Raw genomic sequence first — 22,161 nt, forward strand, 5'->3', positions numbered from 1 at the left:
TTGAGTAAATTAAGTTAATGTTAAATAACTAACCCTAGGATTCCCTGCTTCGTGGGACCTACAATAGTCACACAAGAGGAACTACAAACAAGTGATTGGTATACCGTATAAATAAAGTAGACATTTTTAGACTTTATTTAGTTACCAATTAAAAGATTAAACTCTAAAGACTTGTATCATTTTGTATTCGATTATTTTAAATAGCAATAAGCATGGTAAATAATGACCTCATTATTATTTTATAGATATGAACGAATGTTGCGAGCAAGGAAATTGTATACTAGGAAAGTATGAATAACAAATTCAGCGTACTTAGCGTACTTGTACCAGCTCTATTTATTTCTCGTTTAGTGTCCTATATCCGAGCTTGCATGTTGACTCACAAAAATAATAATAAAAGCGATCGTTCTTCTGGAGGGCCGCCAGTTGCGAGTAACTAGTTTATACGCAGTCATGATGAGATTCTAAGTAAAGTGCGGAAGTCGCTCAGTAATACTTCAGTTTAATTCGCGTTGGGGGTTCCGTACACAAAAAAAAATAAAAATAAGATATATGGTGGCATATAATATAACGTAATATACCGCTAGTACAATGTTATATCGTACATTTTGTTAATTAATCTCTTTGGGAATTGATTTCGTATTTTTATATTTTTAACGCATAAGAAGAATGGAATTCAATAATACTCCTAATAGAAAAGTGTTTCTATTTACATCTCAATATTTTTCAAAATAATTTCTTTCATAAGTTATCGGCATTTTTTAAAGCTTCCTTTACGGCTCCTTTAACATTTTTAAATTATTAAGTGAAAGGTATAAAGGTATAGCTTTTTAAATCCTTTCATTAAGGCTGACGATCGGTATCCTGCAGTGAGCCAACAAAGAGTTCATAATAAAGATACGTTGGAAAAAAACGTTTTTCCTGAAGTTATTTCCGGAAATATTGGCGCTAACAGACAGGTGGTTGGACGTATGAGTGATCTTATAAAATATCCATTACTTCCTCATTCTGTTGGAGCTTGATTAATTCGATTGCTAGATAAAAATAGTAGTACCTATAAAATTTTAATTGCAGGTAAAATTTACGATATATAAACATACATTGCATAAGGTTATTCGCTTCAACTTTATAATAGAAAACAAGTTAAAAGTTTAATCGATGCACGACAATAAGTATGTAAGAAATCAACGAACAATGAAAAAAACAAACATTTTTTTTAAGCTACGGAACCCAAAAAAAGATCTATCTGCTTAAATTACATTAGGCGCTCTTTTTAAGTTGATTAGATGGATTAAATTATTTTCTTTAGAGACAAAAACTTTCCTACTAAGCGTAGGCGACGTAACTTGCCTATTTACGAAAATTAAATTTTGCATACGACGGCTTACATGAATTCTCAGATTTAAGTAAACCTTATATATATGTTATGTTTATTACTTGTTTTAGTTGTGATTACACGATTTTAGTAAACAATAAGGAAGTTTTTGCGGTTATACTCCGGTGGTATCGACGTATCTCCTTTACTTATCTGTAACACGGTAATGATTTTATTTAGATATTAATTCGTCCGTTTCTACCTCTTTGATACAGTGCAAGTTAGATTTACACACCATGTTACCTTTATTTTTTATTTTATTTCATTTTAATTTTTACTGTTACATAGTAAATAAATGGATATACCAGATTATAGTTATGAATTAAATCGAATTATAATATTAGTAACCACTAGATGTATATTACTGCTGTAGTTTCATTAATAGGACTACGGCAATAAATCAAATGTAGCTCAGGTGTTCGTCAGTGAAGCTATGTCGTAACCGGAATGAACACTAAAACGTAACCGCACTGCACTGTACTGTTAACTACGTTTTTATGTTATGGAAGTATTAACTGGAATTAAACTCACAGTCCATATGCGTCTATAACGATATAGAGTTAAATCCTATTCGATCGACCACATGTGTGAACCTCTGAGGATTGCCTGTATTTTATTGCGTGACCATCAATCGAAATCGTAATAAATTTTAATTAAGTTAAGGTTAAAATAGATAGTAAATAATTGTCCGTTACAAAGAAGCACAACGACGTAAAAATATTGCGTATCAATAAGAAAAGTGTTGCTGAAAAACGTGTGAACTAATTTCATCTCACGACTTATACTTTATTGTCTAATGTAATAAGATAAATTTTAAACTATATCATAACACAAACAAACCTTACTGTGAGTATTGTGTGGCTGGTAAACAAGTAAAACAATAAATATTTACACACATACCTCCTATTAATAATGTAATACCTAGTATTATGTCAAGTACGTTAAGTAGTTTATTCATACTTTCAAATTATCTCCGGCTGGCATGAAATTATCTTAATCACATATTTCTGACTAAACGTAACTAGTAAGTGAAAATAAGTTACTTATTCAATTAGAAAATCACCATCTACGCAAATAAATGTCGGTAACCACGACGAGCATTCCGGCGCCAAAGTTTAAAAAAGAATAAAATAATGGTGTCGAGCGACGCTTGTCGGCGCAACATCCCCGGGCCTTAGTTATAAACTGAACTGAGACAAGGAACACAGATGCGGTACAGTTTTAATGTCGTATGCCGCAAAAGCACTCGCGGAGCGAGCTTTTGAAATTAATGAAAAGACAACCACCATTATTTATTATTTTTTATACTTAGTTATCACGGGCGGGGTAAGTGATAAAACTATCATAACACCATAAGACACCTTCATTAACTAATAAGACCATCAGAGCAGTTGTCTAGGAATTGATGGTTTTAAAGAGAGACACATTTAGTATCGTAGCTTTCTGAGAATATCTCCAGAAATAGTAAATTTCACATTTTGCACGTACAAATAACGAGTACATTTAATCAGACAAGAACAGAGCAGAAATATCTCATATACCAGATTTAGACGTAGCGAAAGCCGATTACTTCAAATTTTTTTTACCACAAAGTGAACTTAACGATATGTCATCCACACCAAGCCAACGTAAGGAATTAAAGGTAAGGTTATTTTCATTCAGAAACGAGGCCTCATACAGTAGTAAGGTAATATTAATTGTGAAAATAATGAGTAACAGGATGTACCTATCCGCTATTGCTCCTAACTCATCCCATACTTTGTGAAATGGTTTACAATACTTCGAGTTTCAAACTCTTTGTCCTATCTCTCGCGATTTTTTATAGAAATCGTCGGGAAAAAAATGTACACAATTTTACGTCAAGCGGAATGGAAGAGAAATACTTTTCATAACACTATATTTGCAGTCACGGGACATAAGACACTTGTGTCTCAACGACTGCCAAGATGCTTCTTGGAGTATGTTCGTAGCTTGGTTATTTTGTAGATCTGATGCAATGATGTAGAAATATCTGTAGTAAGAGAGTATTATAGACGCATGTGTTATGAATAAGGACCCCTGTATACGAGCGAGAGCCTTCGCCGACAGACGGTGGTAGTTTCTAACTATAGTCGGTAATAGTAGACTGCTGCGGTAGCGGTCACCGGCGACGCTCGCTACGGTCGTCAGCGCGGGCTGTCACAAGCACTGCTTACTTTCGCTCAAATGGAACCATCCTAAGGCTAAGAAAACGCTCAATTTGTTTGAAGATAATGATTCCTTTAGTTATTACTGTGTGGGCAATTAGTAGATTATAATTATTATTAGGTAAGTTAGTAACTTATTTCCGTAACATAGCAGTAAAAATGCTTTTAACAAATACAAGATTTTCTGCTATTAATAATAAATAATGTGTAGTCTACTTACCTCCATCGCACTACCACTTCGCCCCATGACGACCCGACATCGCCTCAGTTTTCACGAGTACCTGAAATTTAAAAACACCAGGTTACAACTCTTTTTTACAGTTTTTCAATTTACAAGAGCAGCGTGTATATTTTGAAGGTGGTAGAGCGTCATCTATTTCTGGCTATTAATCGTAGTAGTAAGCGCTGCTGTGTTTTCGTTTAAAGGATGTGGTAAAGAATAGATACTTTTCCGGGGTATTCCAGCTTAGTCATCATGGGTAACGGCACATTTGTAACCAACCCTCGAACTCAGGTCTTATCTTCTATGGGGTTGATTGCGATATCCAAGGGCAGGACTGCATGCCATTCCTATATTATAAAAAAGAAAATAGCATATTACTTCCCTTTGACCCAGAAAAGTAAATGTGCCCTGCTTTGACACTGTTTTAATTTTAGCACTCCAATCACTAAATTGGTCTATACAACGAACTACAGACGTCTACATTTAGACTTTGGCTGAAAGCAGGTCATCTGATAAATATCCAAGCAGAATGTAACTTAAACATTTTCGGTCTATGACGCGCGTCAGAAGTGAAAATTAATAAAGGAATTCAGTTTCATTCTGGCTCCCGTCATGCAGAAATGTTATTAATTTCTGTTTATGACTTATTTCAATAATTATCTTTTATACTGTCGAAGTTCAGATTAGTACGATGAGTGTCCATTTTATTACCTCTTCATTCTATAGAGTTTGAAACAACGTCATATCCTATATTAATAAATAGAAATCAGCTGTATCTGCGTTCGTACATACTAATATAAGTAACTTCAAGCATGTTCGGATACTTCCAGCTTAACAAATATAATACGAATATTTGACAGGACCACTATTGTTGAATCCTTTTTTTTTTGCAACAGATCAACAATACCAAAATGTTACTGGACTTATGGAACTTACCTACTACTAAAATTTTAACATTAATAGATTAATTTTAGCCCGTATATATACGGATTAATAAAAGTATTATTAACTATAAAAAGTGTTTTAAATGACACATCCAGAAACCATATAGCACGCATTTACAGCGTGACTTTACACAGTCCTGATGAAGACAAACATACGAGAAAATGTATTCTTTCGAACGCATATATTTAAAGTACGTCGTTCCATTTGTACAGTGAATAAAGACAGAGTACATTGTGTCTAGACTGCGCAATAAAATCTGCAAAGTGCATCAAACAACAACAATGCGGTTATGTCTCTGTTATGTAGATTGATGAAAACTTTACCCTCTACGATATTCGTACGGAATTCCCAGTGTATGAACCTTACACATATTTTAGAATAGAATAGAATAAACTTTATTAAAACGAGACTTGCTGTGAATGGCTGAGAGCGTGGACTTATTCAAGTTGCAGAAGTAACTCTAGTGGAAGAAGGAATTTAATATCAACTTCATAATAAACTTCACTACATATCTTCAAGTCCATTTAGACAAGTGTCAGTGCCGATATCGTTTAATCAAAATACTTTAAGGATATTTTAGCAAAACGGACAAACTTTTTTGTTTACAAAGTTTTAATCAATTTACATATAAATTCTCTATATTGCACATTTCTGTTTTCTGGAAGACTAATAAATTCAATAACATAATAATAAAGTGAAAAGGGAAGTAATGTAACCTGTCACTCGCACAATTTGACTTCATATGCTAAAAGTCAAGTTTTCTAGCTTTGTCGAAATTAAACTTCGAAGGACTTTGAACCTGACATAATGATATCACCAATGTCATACGAAGTCAACGACCATCCCCGATGCCCTCCGCGCATCTAAGAGATAAGTTTATACAAAATCAGCTACATAATCTTAGCTAAGAGTAAACCCAATTCATCTTTGTTCACAATTTCAATACATGAAAGACAAAACAGTGCCGATATTCAAATTGAGATAGCTACTGCAACATTTCCTTCCCTTTACGGCTTTATCAATTGAAAAAATCTGCGTAAAAGGGCGATTTACCTGTTAAGACTTTGCATAATTTGATGGGCTTCACTTTGATGAAAAGTTTGTTGTATTTACATCGAATTGTGTTTTATTTTGAATCCGAGATAAAATTTCAATAGAATTTGTTTTGTGCGCATTTCCTTTAAAAATAGAGATTTGGTAATTATTCCTGATAAATAAAAAACTCCCAAACACATACACAATATTAACTATACCGTATTATAATTGTTTTCGTTAACCCATTACTATCCCACAGCTGGACATGAGTCTCCTCTCAGAGTGGCTTAGGCCATAGTACACCGCGCGGGCTAAGTGCAAATTGGTAGACTTAAATTTATTTTTGTAAATAACGCTCAGACGTGTATATTTCCACAAGATATTTTCCTTCACTATTATACATCAAGTGATAATTAATTTCTAACACGCACATAACATTGAATAATCAAAAGGGTAATTGTGATTTGATCCTCATACCCTTCGTTTGAGAGGCTGAAATTTAACCACTAGGCCACTGCTTACTAGGTTAGAACAGTACGAATTATTTATGGATCATTCCCTAAAAATAATCTCTAAACCTCAAACACAAGTGAACCTCGAACAAAATTAAATACAAACATAAAACGATATATTAATACGAGTACAAAAAGACTAAGTGTAAACCATTACCAAAAACTCTGTTAATACGAAGTAATTTCCCTAATTTCCGTCATCATTACGAGCGTTCATGTCGAACGTAATCTGCGAACGGTACCGCACGCAACCACAAATCATCTTTTTGTGAGCTTCATCTGCGATACCCTATTGATTGCGCGTGAAATAATCAACACAAATACTTGGGACTACCAAAGTAGTAACACATTATTTAATTATATACATAGACAGTAAAGACATTTATTCCTGAACTTGAGTTTTATATATAATAGATTATATTTATTTAGTTAACTCTAAGTTAACTAACGCAAAGCAGATTACAAATAAATAATAACATGTTACATACAGTACCAAAAAAAGTCAGTATAGCAACATAAGAAGCTATTTTAGAAGCGTGTTTAATACGTCATTACTGTCTATTATTTTCACGAAAAACGGCTTCGGCGTTCAGACAAAGCCTTAAAAAAGGTACTGAATTTCATGCCTGACTATAACGCGAATGCACTCGGAAGGCTTTACGCCTGATCAGACAAGTGTTACACACAAATGCTTGAAATAAGCCCTGCGATTAAAATAGCACCCTCGCTCTACATCCGTGTTTGTAGTAGAGGGCTACCGTATTATATACAGGAGATGTTAGCAACCATTTCTTTGAAGTTATTCATGTACAATGTAAAAGAGGTTTGTAACTAGGGGAGGCCTATTGATGTTTTAATAAAGTAATAAAGCACGCAGTCAACCTTATGTAAGTGGCCATTACCGTAAACAACAGGGATTCTATCTGAAGTCGATCATAGAGCTCACAATCACAAAACTATGTTTATATGTAGGCCTATAGTAGGCAACAAAACAAATTAGGATATTCTATATTCACATGCAAACTTGAAGATCACATGCATAGTATTTGCTTTAAATTGATTTCAAATATTAAATTCACGACAACTTCAAGAAAAGTGAGCGAATTGCAATAAAAACGTAAAGAACCAAAGCTCTAACGAATATTAACATAGAAATCAGTCAATTGTAGACAGATTGCTCTCTTGAATCTGGTTGGTGCCAGCAATATTCAATCTTACACTATTTGTCATAAAGATGAACAGTCCTTGTGGAATGACAGAGCAATACCTGTAACCGGAATTGTGAAACAAAACACGTCGAAGAGAGTCACGGAATACATAATAAACAGAAATACCTACGAATTTTATGTTAAAATATCTACCTCTCTACGAAAAAGTAGAAAACGGTTCTGCGATCTATACTTATTGCTCATAGGTTGACGAAATTATGCCTACGACAATTACTTACTTTGACAATTTTGGCATTCAGTTTATAACTAACCAAAAATAAAATGCGGAATAATTTGCTTAGATATCTAATCACGCATTTTATCCAGAATTATCTGGGTATAGTCTTTAATTACTTACGTATCAAGATATGAATTACCACAACAAAAATATCCTTATACCTTATAAAAAAAATCTTTAAACATTAAATAATTGACTGTAGAAATACTTTGCAAATGTATTCGTATATAGCAAATTATTTTATCCGCCTGAAATGCTTTGGGATTCACATGTGTGATATGCCATTTCTATTTGAAATGTACTCTGCGAAGCCATGTCAAGGTGAAGTGCGCTGTCACCCATCAATATAAATGAATGTCACGTGATTGAATGAGGGGAAAATCAGGAAACTCCGTCGCAGGTACAAATTGTGTTTTAGTGACAAATGTTATTTTATGTCGATTTGAAGCCTGAAAAATTACTATATCAGTTGCGTCTTTATTATTAATATTAAATTTAATTTGCTTGACGCTGTAACTGTGTTTTGGTAAAATGGGTGCCCAAAGAAGAAAATTGTGTAAAGTTGTAGTGTGACGCGCAAAAGCAAATGAGCATAAAAAACTTACAGATTTAAATAATTAATAGACAGATGTAAAATAAAAAGACGGAAGCTCGGAGGTTTTCAAAGGCCTTTTGCTTAAATGAAGTAATCATAACTAATTTAATATCGAACTTACATTAACTTATATCGTAGGTTCTTATCGCACACTACACAGACAAACTTATAATTTTTTTTTTTATTAAAAAGCAATATGAGTTATATTTTTAATTTAAAATATTAACTCAACAGCCACTAAGAAACTAATGCGTTATATTATCCAAATACTTTTTAATAACTTATCTTTTATTTGAAAAATAAATTATTTGTTTTATTCGCCCTAACTCTACGAAACGTAGATAGGACCTACTCTATTATAATAGAAAATATTTTCCAAAGGAAAATTCGAGGTACCGTTGAACACCCTTCAAAGAGTTGGCTTATCGCGATTGTGATGAGGTACTTTGTTTTGGGTTTGACGTTACCCGAAGTAAGGTATTTGTCTTAGTACTTACGAGATATCGATGGTTATTTTCACTTAAATGTATAAAGGTCGTAGAACTCTTTGTGGATCGACACCGGCGGCGCCACCAACACATATTTCTGCATATTAACCGTAGTGTTAAGCTCTGCTGCGTTTTGGTTTGAAGCCTGTGGTAAGGGAAACATACTTTTCCGAGGCGTTCCAGCTTAGTCCTCAGGGGTAGCGGCACATCTGTGGCCAACCTCAGGTACCCTACCTAATATGTAACTCTATCTGGGGTTAATTACAGATGTCCATGGGTGGCAGTAGCCACTTACCATTAGGTGGACTGCATGCTCGACTGCTACTCCTATATTATAAAACAATACTTTGTCTACTAACAGACAGAATTAGACGGGCTTGGCTCCATATGTCATCCACGCGGAGTGATTGCTTCATTATCGTGCCAGCAATTTTTCTTTCTTGCAATGTAAAATTACTTCGCGAGGACAAAGACACATCGCTCAACTTGCCATTCGTTGATGCGGCGGGATGAGTCTAAGGGTGCCTTTATCGATTTAAAGACAAAGCCTATAGTGATATTCGCACTTGCGTCAGCCTTGTCTTCGCCAGCGCGCTCGTAATTTATCAGCATACTCTTTTGAATAAAATCTTGGCTGAAGTTGAATGTTGCTCATTTTGCATCACTTTGACGCGAAATAATGGTCTTATGTAAATAAAGTGAGATACGAATGATCGATCGGCTAAGTCGAAATGATACGAGTGGGCCGTAAACCGTTGCCAGAACTAGGCTAAAGTTTTGCGTGGAATTACAGTGTGAAGTGAAAAAGTTCCAGAGCTGTTCATTTGCATCTATGATTCATATCGCTATATATTAAAATATTGCAGTGTTATATAATGACAATATTTTTATCTTTATTACTGTTTAATTTTTTTTTATTTGTATATTGCAAATCGATAATTAAATAAATCTACATTTCATGTCAAAGCCAATAGTAGCAAATCGATCTATACTTTAATGTATTTAATGAGTAAGGATGTTTGCGGCCTGTATCCGCAAATATGGATTGTCTAAGCTCAAGGTTTACCGTACATCTACCACGCTAACATCGCATATGAAACCTAAATCGTATAAAAATGACTGGGCATTTTAACTCAATAAGAAAGGCTAATAAAACCTTGAAAGGCCTCATATTCTAGTTACTCCTAATACGACCTTCAAAAAAATTGTTACACAAAATATTTCTTGGAACGGGCCTTACAATGGAGCGTTATTAAATTTTCCTATCGCATTTTTCCATTGGGAACAATTTATAATTCAACGGACTCGAGCCGAACAAATTTAATTGGAGTAAGTAAGTGCCCCTTACCTCGTCTTACAATGTCACTAGATGTTTGGCCTTCTTTACAAAGGTCAAGAGGGAAGCTCTTAGTTTTACGGTTTTGCTTATACAATACACAAGTAAACGCAGAAACTATCTGCCAAGTTCGGCATTATAAGCAGTTTAGCAATCCTAAAGTACTACTCTAGTTGTTTTTATATAACGTTGATAGTAATCTCTTCCATCCATCTATCTATCGGCCTTTTGAAGTATATTGCTAGACATAGGCTTCCCTTAATTGGCGAAACTTCAGTCGGTCCCTTGCCCTGTGAATTTAGCGGTTTTCCGCCGTCTTCTTCAGGTCTTTGGTCTACATGGCCGAGAGGCGACCTGTGCTCCTTTTGCCTAAACATGGTCGCCACTCGAGGAACTTTCTAACTTCTTAATAGTCATATATTAAGAAGCTTTCTGTCTGGTATTGGATCCTATCCTGAGGATTTCTAAAATTCGTAGGCACTTATAATTAGCAAAATTTCGAAACGTCATAATTAACGTGCTTACTATTTTATCGTCGGTGCCATGGACGTACAATGAATATATGAAGTATGAACACCCAGACCCAGAACAGAAATAAAAATTAACAGTGTATATGGTTGCCAGGCTAAAAAACAAAGTTCTACATCAGACCTAAATAAAATTAGGGGTTTGAGATTTGGGTAAAACACCGACACTTTAATATTTTTTTTTTTTTTATATAATATAGGGATAGCAGACTGCATGCCGTCCACCTGATGGTAAGTGGCTACTGCCGCTCATGGACATGTGTAATTAACCCCAGATAGGATTAGCTATTCCTATCTGAAGTCGGCCACGAATGCGCCGCTACCCCTGAGGACTAAGCTGGAAGGCCTAGGAAAAAATATGTCTCCCTTACCACATCCTTCAAAACGGAACAAAGCAGCGCCTAACACTGCTGTTATCAGGCTGAAATAGGCGTGGCGGTGGTGCCGCCGGAGTCGAACCACAAAGGGTTTTACCACCTTACATAAGATGGCCATATATTTTTAGATGCAATTTGTACCACACTCGTATTAAGTACCTATTCATTTTAATATTTATAGACAGAATTATAGTCACAAATCTGTTTTTGTTTTCAATATAAACAACAGTTATGAACAGCCCCAATTATCTCGAAATACCTTGACAACTCGTGTTATTCGGATCGTAACCAGCGAATATTATTTGCGCTACCTTCGTCACTAATTTGTTTACAGAACCGAAACAAACGATAAACGCGTTTATCGCCCGGATTTACAATCAATATTTTATTGTTTAACATTTAAATTTTAATAATGGAGACACAAAAAAATATTAGGTATTTGTTTAGCGATTTCTGAAAGTAAAATTCTTTTAGTATTTTTTATCGTTAGGTGTATAATTTTACTTATTATGTAACTGTCCTAACTATTGTTTTGAAGACTAGAAAAAATGTTATATTTATAGTATTTGTCTACCACATAATTATTTCATATTGAATATAATTATTATTTTGTTTCTATTGGCTGTACTTTAAATGCTTATAGCAAATATTTAAATTTTTTTAAGTAACTAGGACAGATGAAAATATAGTTACCACTATGTTGTTACACATAAACGGAATTGAATTGAATATGTATAAATAAACCAATGTTGTAACCATTCTTACATAATTTTATTTAGTTACAAACCCCTCCTAGGAAACCTTGACACACAAATAAGTTATATTGAGTTGCTAATTTGTTTACATGTGTATACTATTAGATAAGTAAGTAATAAATGCGAAGAACAAAGTAATCGCGGTAAAACGTTTTGTATGTAAATGGAAATCAATTCACGCTACGGCACACTCGAGGAAAGAATGTGGTTAATATCGCAATCGTTGGCAAAGCAATCACTATGCTAGATACTTTTTTCAAGCTCGTTTTCAGGATGTTTGCACAAATAATTAACTGTTTTTATTATACAAGAGAAGCTTTTATCAGCTAATTCATGCGCATAAATTATAATTCCTCTTTCCTAACATACAAACGTTAAGCCTCTCCTCCTTTGGATTGATTTTCTTATAATTGTGAAACAGGTAGTTTATTATTTCTAACTAGAAAGCAAAATACTATGTTTCATGCTTTAAAATTGGCGGATTTTAATCCCCTAGACTGATAGTTCGATTGAACTTTCCTTAATGGTGGAATATCCAAAAAATACTTAAGTGATAAAAGCCTAAATATGGCGTTGAAATTTCTTGCTTCTATCTACAGTTGTTTTCGCTCTATGACGATGTCACGTCAGTCAGTGTTAGATTGAAGTGGCAAACGCTTGTAGTACACCTAGTTCATGGGTTCTACGCGAAGTCGATTAAAGATGTGTTTCCGTTCCTAATTAAAATGGTCACCTCACATGAGACGGTATATACTACTACATACCAGTATACTTACATCACAATATGAAAGGAAAAATTTTACCGTAGGTACTACAGTCCATGTAATTTTATTAAGTCTTCGTATAACAATACCCTAATGAGACAGTGAGTATTCTTGACCCACTAATGAAATATAAATCTAGGCGCTACGTGAAATAGGTCAACGGAGGTGGCCAGCCAGGCATCTAATTTGAGCTTTAAATATACTGCATTATTATTTTTACGAGCTACGCCGCGCGGTTTCACCCGTTTTTAAAAACAGTGTCCAGGGAAATTTCTCCACTATTCCCTACTTTCCCATTTTACCCATCCCATTGATTTAAACCAACCTCACGTAAAGACAGTGTCCACGGCACTTTCTTCACTCTTCCACTATCCCCTACTTACCCATTTTTACTACCCCGTTCATTTAAAATGATCTCACGTGCGATATCACGTGCTATACGATACAGAAAGCTGGAGATGGACTTCGCCAATTTTCATAAATAACATTAGAGGATTGTAGTACTACCCTTGAGGTAGTACTTGGTATATACTACGGTACTATATTTTACTATATATTTCGGAGGACTAAATTGAAATAAAATGAATCTAAGTAGGTATCTCTACGTTATCATACAAATCAAATCAAAACACAGCAGAGATAGATACAGCGGTGGCGTCTCCAAAATTGAGCTACAAGACTTTCTACAAGCTTCTCAATCAAAACAATAAATATTGTAAGTAAAAATTGGTAGCAATCTTTAGATATTTTTGTAAAGCAAAATAGTTATATTTAAGGTAAAACTAAAGAGTATGTTAATCCGCGCAAAAAACAATTATAATATTTTACCTGACACACATTACGTTCCTTATTGCAAAAATTCTAATGACGATTATTCTCGTATTCAATGCTGATTTATACTTATACATCTTACATTTTTCTCTAACTCCCTTTACTTTCTCAGCCACGTCCTAACCGTACTTCACTTGACGGAACGTAAAAACGCTATTTCAAGTAAATCCACCCGCAGCTGCGCCCGACACTTTTAATTGACGTAATTGAAAACTTAAAACCTCACGTTTCCGCTTACCTTTTTAATAATATTTACCTTTGCACCCAATTAGTGTGCTTCTAATGAAACTTCCTTGTCACACTTGAAGAAGTGTGTATAGCGTTGTCCTTCTCTAACACCAGGGCCGTACCGCTTTAACAGTGGGGCTAATTTAGTTTGTTTTGAGTTAATCTACAAGGTTGGTTACATATTTTATTTTGCGGTAATCTAGTTCGTTAAATTACTTTTAGGGTTTCGCAATAGACCGCAACTTTAAAATGTAAGTTCCTATTACGCATTAGAAAGATTTGGAATTTTGTATCAATTGAAATTCTTAATTAACTTATAAAAGATTATCGTAAGTACATTATTACCGAAAAAAATCATATTTATTATTATTCTTTCTTCATTCCTCCTGTAATGGAGTTTATTCAAGAAGAAACCAAATAAGTTTGAACGATCTATTATACGGTAAATTCAAAGAAAATATTCTCGTATTCTATTTACATTTTCACTTGTAAACACACTTTTCGGATCATAATAGCGGTTTCTACGAACATTCGATATAATTAATTCAAAGTTATATTACCTTACATGTATACAGCCTTACGGTTCACTGATTATTGCTTGCCATTAGGGTATTACCCCATTTATTAATAACGAATCGCTTCTTCCCATTAAACTTGTGGTTTGTTGGGTATATTGAAGTATAATCCACTTTTCCCTAATTTTGAGGAAAATCAGTTTGGAGGCTATATTGTCCTAATAGTCTCTATCGATTCTGATACAATCTGGTAGCTTATAAACGAGGTAATAAAAATATATTAAATATTGTATCTATTAAAATTTGTATAAGTAAGTACTAGTACGTGACGTCAACACGCGCAAAGGTGAGTACATCAACACCCACAACTAGCACAAAAATCTGAATTCATTATTTAGATGTCTACCTGGACACATAAAACCAGGTACTCTTTGCATGACAAATACATATAGCGATCGCACCGCCACACGAATCGTCAAAACAACAATATAATGTACGATTTTATTATAGGTCTACTCATAAACTTCCACATCTCTCTGATATAGCGACTCCCTGCTTATCATAATTAATTGTCAATAAGTTTACAAGGTAAAAGGAACGCAATCAGGAAATCCCATCAGTCGACGGAGGTCTAATGACGATGAATTGTTGCGTGCGTGGTGTCGTTATGACGCTATATGTGAAAATTCAGTCGGTTTTCCGCACCCATTTTCGTATAATAACAGCCTTCTGTACGTGCATGATTTTATGGCCGCCGTTTGGGTTTCGAGACTAAGAATAATAGGTTATGTTGGAAATATAACAAAAGTTAAGATTACTATGTTGTATTATTGTTTATTGCATCCAAAATACAAATATAAACTCTATTGTTGTTTTATTATGCCAGATGTTTATTATGTATTCGTTATAGGGAAAAGAAAAATATTAAGGTAATAATAGTGAATTTTATTATTCAAGTCAAAATCTAGTTTAAGAATTAAGCACCTTAAAATAATTATAGTAAATAATAATGATGAATACGGAAACTCTTACACTTTCGAAATTGATAAAAATGTTACATTTAATAAAGAATTCATATTTTTTATTAAGTATTTTTTAACTTTTTAAACAACTTTAAAAGTAAAAGGAATTTAACTTTTAAAATTGAAACAAATATATTCTGAAATAGAGTTAAAAGTGAAAATTCTGGAAGAAGTTCAAATTGAAACGTAGAACTAAAATAGAGCAGGCGGACGCTTAATTCCAAGAGTGGCTCTTTATAAATATAGCCTCTATCCGAAATTATACTTCGTGTTTCTTTTATAGTTGATACCAATAGTAGAATGTTCAAAATGAACCTATAAACTAAATAATTGTTGTAATTTTATATTAATTTACGTCCAAGCTTTTAATATTACACGTGCTACAGACTATTTTACTAAGATTTAATTCTTTCATCACTATAGTTTATGATTTTAGACTACAATTATCGCGGGACATTACACATTTACATTTTATTATGTAACGGGTACTCACGATATGCATTTTCCGTGACGATGATCCATGCAACTGGGTCGAAATATCGGCAACAAAGAAATAAAATAACGCATATCGTAAGTTACATAATAAAACGTCGCCATAGTTATCAAATAGACCTCACATAGATAGAGATGCAAGTATGATGTATTTAGTTCACTATTTTATATGTGTCGTATCGTTTATAGTACCTAACCACAGCAAAACATCTTAAAATTATCTTAAAATATTACTACGGGTTTGAAGAGCGTTATTTTATTCGCGATAACCAATCAATTTGTATATAAATAATTCCAATTTAGTAAATATTTTATTTATATAAAAATGCAAATTAAGTAGTATATATGTTAATAGTTATAATAAAATTTGTCACGTATTTTATATAGTCCTAATAAAGGCTATATAGAACAGAAAATCGCGTGAGGCAGCCACTAAACGAGCCTGTTTCTCTTACATACCCCTGATATTATCTCGTTGTTAATTGCTACACGAAAATGTAATTTGAATAACCTAATTGCTTCTAATTAGAAACAAACTTTCGTACAAGCTTAACAATCGTCAGTTGGGACGATCGATACTGATTATTTTAAGGGATACAATTAATGGGTAGATACGAATTGCTTGATCTCTTTGTCAAAGATAACATCTGAAATATTTTAATATTTTAGTGTTATTTTTTTGATACGAAATAATTATTTTTCTATCAGAAATGAATCTTGATACCAAACTTTTTTATGTCCCATTGTTGTGTAAGGGACTCATCCCATAAGGAAGGTTTGCAGCATACTCCATTACGTTCTAATACGGTCAATAATAATTGGTATAAGAAGTTTTAGGTTAGTGCCCTGTACTTGACAGCAGTGGTATATGGCCTAGGTATTCTCATCCTCAAATGGAGATACAATAATGATGAAAATATACTCGTAACAATGATTATACAATCATGATAATGAAGATACAATAATGACAATGAAACTCATCAAACGTATTCCACAAACGAGAACTGTAATCTAAATTTTAATTTGGCAGTTGCAATAAAATTACTTTACTCACGTTCTCTAACTTTTATCGCCGAAAAAAACAATTTGAATAAACAGATTTTACTGCTGTTTTATAGGAACATTTGCTGTTTTAGTGATTTCAATTAGCATATAAAAAGATTCATCGGCGGCCCATGTAATAGGTTATAGCCTTTCGCCCTTAATCGACGTAACTGTCGAACATAAAATGTAAAAGGCGTCGAAGTGAAAATTGTTCTCTTTCACTATCCAATAAGCTTGGTTTATTCAATAACAAATGTGATGTACAGATAATTTTTTATAATATAGGAGTAGCAGACGAGCATGTCCAGCTGATGGTAAGTGACTACTGTCGTCCATGGACATCTGTAATCAACCCCAGATAGGATTAGATATTGCCACATAGGATTAGATATTGCCACCTGAGGTCGACCACAGATGCACCACTACCCCTGAGGACTCAGCTGGAACGCCTCGGAAACGTATGTCTCCCATACCACACCCTTCAAACCAGAACACATCATTTTACACTGCTATTAAGAGGCAGAATTAGGTGTAGCGGTGAAACCGCCGAAGTCGAACCACAAAGGGTTCTACCACCTTCAAAAATATTGTTCTCACCATTTGCTTACAGAGGTTGTAATATAAAATAGGAGGTATATTAAAATAAACACTTGACTACATTAGCAGTCTGGCAAACAGTACAGATCATAAAAAATATCTCAGAAATTACGACTGGCGTAGACTCGCAAATGATACAGTCGACAAAAGAGTAACTGAACTTAAAAACGTCACTTAAAAATGCCATTACAGCCATTCTGATGCACCGCTGAAGTAGCACTTTTAAACAGCTAAAATAATATTATGCATTGTGGATATTTCAAAGGAAACTTAAGTGTAAATATTACGTAATAAAGAACAATACATAATTAAGATTGGCTACAGTCCTACGGCTTAACAAGTATTTTATATTACAACGACATAAAAAAATAAGGAAATAGTGTGGCGTCGGATTCTGGAGAATATTTAGAGTACCGAAAACAATAGAGGCCCGAGCTTCATCCTAAGCAAAGAACCGAAAAAAAATTGCCAAGACTCAACGGACACTTTATTCATGTGAGACAGATAAGCATAACATTTTTGGTTCGTCATAAATTTCAGGTAAAACAGTGTCTCGTCGAGATAACTTGCCTCACAACAAGCGCCATAAATAAACCTCATACACCATTTCTCATAGGCACTAAAGATAGACCTCACGTCGAAAATGAACGCTAGGTTCAACATATAAGGTGTACTGTTGTGATTTTTCTACGTGCATAGTTATTTCGGTCGCTCTTCAGCGGGGGTGTGAAAGTTCATTGAAACGGAACAATACCCCTCGCCAGTTATACGTCAAGCCTATATTAGTTTGTCTAAAGATACGTTATCGACTGTACTGTTGTATGTTACTTGTGTGCTTTTTATGTTAGGTTTATAGCTAAGTTTATGATTTTTGCATTTTTTACGCAAGATTCGTTAATGGTTTTAAATAATATAAAAATAATACCTTACGTTACTTACTCCCTGTAAATTCATCTACAATAGAAAATTTCATTCAGAATAGGTTTTGCTGTTTTGATCCTGTAGTACCGGGACCAGAATAGGGCTACGGTATCCCCTGCCTCTCGTAAGAGGCGATTAAAAGGGTCTTCCAGGGTTGCTGGCGGCAAGAGTTCAAACCGGAGCTCAAACCGTCCAGAAAGCAATCCCGGGAAGGACAGCGGTTTGTGTGGTCGCATGTCGCTGTAATCACCAGGGTATGTGAGAGGAGCGTAAATTGCTCTCCCCAGGGCAGAGCCCGATAGAAGGGCATCTCGTTAGGAGGACTCCGGCTGTGTTCCGTTGGTGTGTGTGTGTGGGTTGTGTCCGAGGGTGAGTTTAGTAGACTATAATATAAACAGAAAAAACAATGGGTTGTTGGTAATAAATATTTAACTACGTAGTTCAATTGTGCCTTTATAGTTATTACTACGGCAACTTAACAAAGGGCTGACCCTATAAATAGACTGTAGACATCTCGCAAGACAGTTGTCACAATAGCTTTTGTGTCACTCTTGCCCATCTTAGTGCAAAATCAGTCATAATCCTCAAGAGACGGGCACAGTTCACTGAAGCCCATGATAGGGCTGTGACTTGTGCTATTTATTGAATTCGTATTTTTATTTTTTTTATAATATAGGAGTGGCAGACGAGCATGCAGTCCGCCTGATGGTAAGTGGCTACTGCCGCCCATGGACATCTGTAATCAACCCCAGTTAGGATTAGATATTCCTACCTGAGGTCGGTCATAGATGCGCCGCTACCCCTGAGGACTATGCAGGAACGCCTCGGAAAAGTATGTCTTGCTTACCACATCCTTCAAAACGGAACACAGCAACGCCTAACACTGCTGCTATTAGGCAGAAATAGATGTCGAGTCGAACGACAAAGGGTTCTACCACCATGAAAAAGTATACTTATAAGTATTACCAATTACTTTCGATCAACCTCTTTATTTGTTTCCTAGTGTAAGAAGTGATCATACAAATATTGATATGTATGTATGTACCTTTAGATCCAAATCTGTAATTAATTATTTAACTACTGCCACTTAACGGATTGGCCAGATAATTGGACTACTTGACGAACTTTGATGATCACATAATTATATCATAATATGCAAATGATCTGATGACGGAACAAGATGCTGGCCATAGTAACAACTTGTTGGATTTATCTCAATAAGCGAGTTAAACATGATTTGAATAAAAGCTTCCTTAAAAATATAAATTATATCTATGAGTTATTTCTATACAAAAAAGAATAGGAATGTTTTGTATTGTGCTAAGAGATTATAAAAATAAAATGACATAACCAAACTTCATTTTCTTCCATACAAATAAATAATTCAATTTCATTAAGTAGATACTTAAATTAATAAATGTGATATTTTCGAGACTACGAGATGTTGTATTTAAGTCATTATTTATTTTTTACTTACTGGTACGTTGTTTTCAAAATGGAGTATTCAATCCTTACTCAGTTACTTAAATTAATTGATTGATTTTAATTAATTTTCCAAGAAAATTGGCTAAATTATGACTGCAATACATTGTGCAAGTTAATGGCCATCCCTTCGTATATTTTGAACCTACCTAAAAGGCCTCCAACAAGTACTATTCCGAGGGCTTCCGACATAACCACGGAGATAGCAATGTGTCTGAATCGGACCTTAACTAGGGATGAACTCTTATCTGTAGTTGATTATGGATGTCCATGAGCCACACTTTTTTTTTTGTTCACGAGGGGAAACCTTCGAAAGGTACCCGATGCCGCGGGCGCAACACACACATGAGCTACACTAGTCACTTACTGCACACACTGTACGGAGTTACGCTTGTCTCCTTTAACACACGATCATAGGATAATATATGTCTTTTTTAAATAACATACTTAACAAGTGTCAACCCTAGCGGTAAATAAATATAATTGTGCCCTTCCGATTGTGGCGGCTAGCCGTTCCACCGTAACACTTTCGCAAAATGGACACAATGTACGAGAATTTCTAGCTGACTGCCTTTGGAATTTTCGGCTAAAATTTTTCACGGAATAAAATTTGTCGCATTTGGTTTTAACAGGTATGTACCAAATAGCTTTATGTATGGTTCGTTGTTACTAAAATGGTCATTGATGAAGCTGACATCACCATTAAAAATGATGAGACATTTTTTGTTTAGAAAAATAATTATAAAAATTCCTCAAAAGGTACATATATAATAAAGAACTAAGTACTAATTATTAATAAGGGATATACCGACGATGTTTACAATATGTTCTCATTATACTAACACCATTACGCAATCTATCATTTCATTACATTACTTTTATTATTAACAAAAATAAGATGTGTTAATCAAAATAAACTCATATGCGTATCTAGATAGTAAACAAGTCGTTTGGAGCAAATACGTCGACTAAGGTTAATCAAAGGCCCATTGCAATCCCGGAGGATTTTGTCGAGAGCCTGTTTGCCACTAGAATGGAAAGTGGAACTCCACCTGGCTTTATTACCTACTCTTTTAATTAGAACACGGCATTGCGTGACCCTTTCTCGGTAATAGTAATAAGCACGTCGGCTCGCCAACTACCCACTGATGCCCTAATTAGAGGCACGGTTTCCCCAAATCTGTGGAAACTTGGACCTAATCTGTCGTTACTAAAATGTAGATAGAGTATATAAATCAGCTGAATTCAATTTGATTAATTTAAAGCACAATGTTTAGTACAGAACTTACAATATTTATAAATATCATAGATACATAAAGAATTTATATAAAACAGTCGCGGTGTACAAATTTTAACCGCTAATTCTGATGACAAAAATTGATAATTTAAGAGCACACTTACTATAAGAATTAAAAAAAAAATCTCTCTATACTATTCACAAAGGCAAAGACGATATTTACTTGTCCTACGTGATGTACTTTAGGTTTTATTTATTTTCTCGTTTTCTTATGACATTTGTAACCCAATATTGATAACATTGGTTTCCTTACGATATCTTCTTTATCATTAAAGCAAATAGCAAGCAAAGGTAATGACTTCATAATACTTTGAAAAATCAGAGATGCGTGCCTAAGTTTCGAACCTTGAACCCTAAATTGAGAGGTGAAATTTAAGTCTCTGCTCTTCCAAAATGAACCTACGTAAGTACCTAAGTATATACGTTATTGTCATATTGTAAATTGCCAATCAAGTCATCTACACCCAGATTAATAATAGCACAGCAACATCGTAATTCGGCCTACATCACAGAGTCATATCGTAGATAATTGAGCCCATAATATTGCAACGTAACCTAAAATCTAAGCCGTTGCACCCTCAAATCTAAACGTTCTATACAGACGTTAACAAATCAGGGGCGTTGTTACGTCAGGTTGGCGACAATCCAAGCCCAATGTCTAACTGCTGGTCTCTCGAGTTAATGGGGCCGGGAAGGTCGGATGGTCACGGGTGAAGAGTGTAAGGTGAATGGAACTTCTGGCTTAATAGACCGGAAAGCCTTAGACGATAAGGGGCTGTTATAGTTAAGGACTCTCTCGGCGTAATTGAAAATTTCATTTGGACTCTGTTGTTTTTAGATAAACCTAAATCTATTTTTGTGCTTTAGTATAAATTAAATGAATGTCGTAAGATTTGACTCACGGATTAGTAGCGTTTGCCTTTTTTTTTTTTTTTTTTTTTTTTTTTTTTTTTTTTTTTTTTTTTTTTTTTTTTTTTGTTTTCGAGGGGGAAACCTTCGAAAGGTACTCGGTGCCGTGGGAGCAACACAGAGTTATGTGGGATTCTTACCGCACTAAAACCCCCCCGGTGGCCGTCCTCGGCGCTGCGTAAAGGACTCCGGGATCTCCATAGGAACGCAACCGGAGTCCTCTTAGCGCGTTGCCCCGTCGGGCTCCGTCCAGGTGAGC

General features: G+C 34.6%; 1 protein-coding gene across 1 annotated transcript in view; it reads right to left on the bottom strand.

The window, feature by feature from the left end:
* Positions 1 to 22,161, bottom strand: part of Sol1 (CUB domain-containing protein Sol1) — a 423,482-nt gene that overhangs the window by 351,227 nt on the left and 50,094 nt on the right. Inside the window, exon 2 of the mRNA XM_073093921.1 lies at positions 3,782 to 3,842. Coding sequence (XP_072950022.1) covers positions 3,782 to 3,808 — 27 coding nt within the window. The 5' untranslated portion in view covers positions 3,809 to 3,842. The remainder of the gene's footprint in view (positions 1 to 3,781; positions 3,843 to 22,161) is intronic.

The sequence above is a fragment of the Epargyreus clarus genome, unplaced genomic scaffold (assembly GCF_041222505.1).
Source record: "Epargyreus clarus isolate Ecla_fem2 unplaced genomic scaffold, WU_Ecla_fem_2.2 ptg000005l, whole genome shotgun sequence".
Classification (NCBI taxonomy): Eukaryota; Metazoa; Arthropoda; class Insecta; order Lepidoptera; family Hesperiidae; genus Epargyreus; species Epargyreus clarus.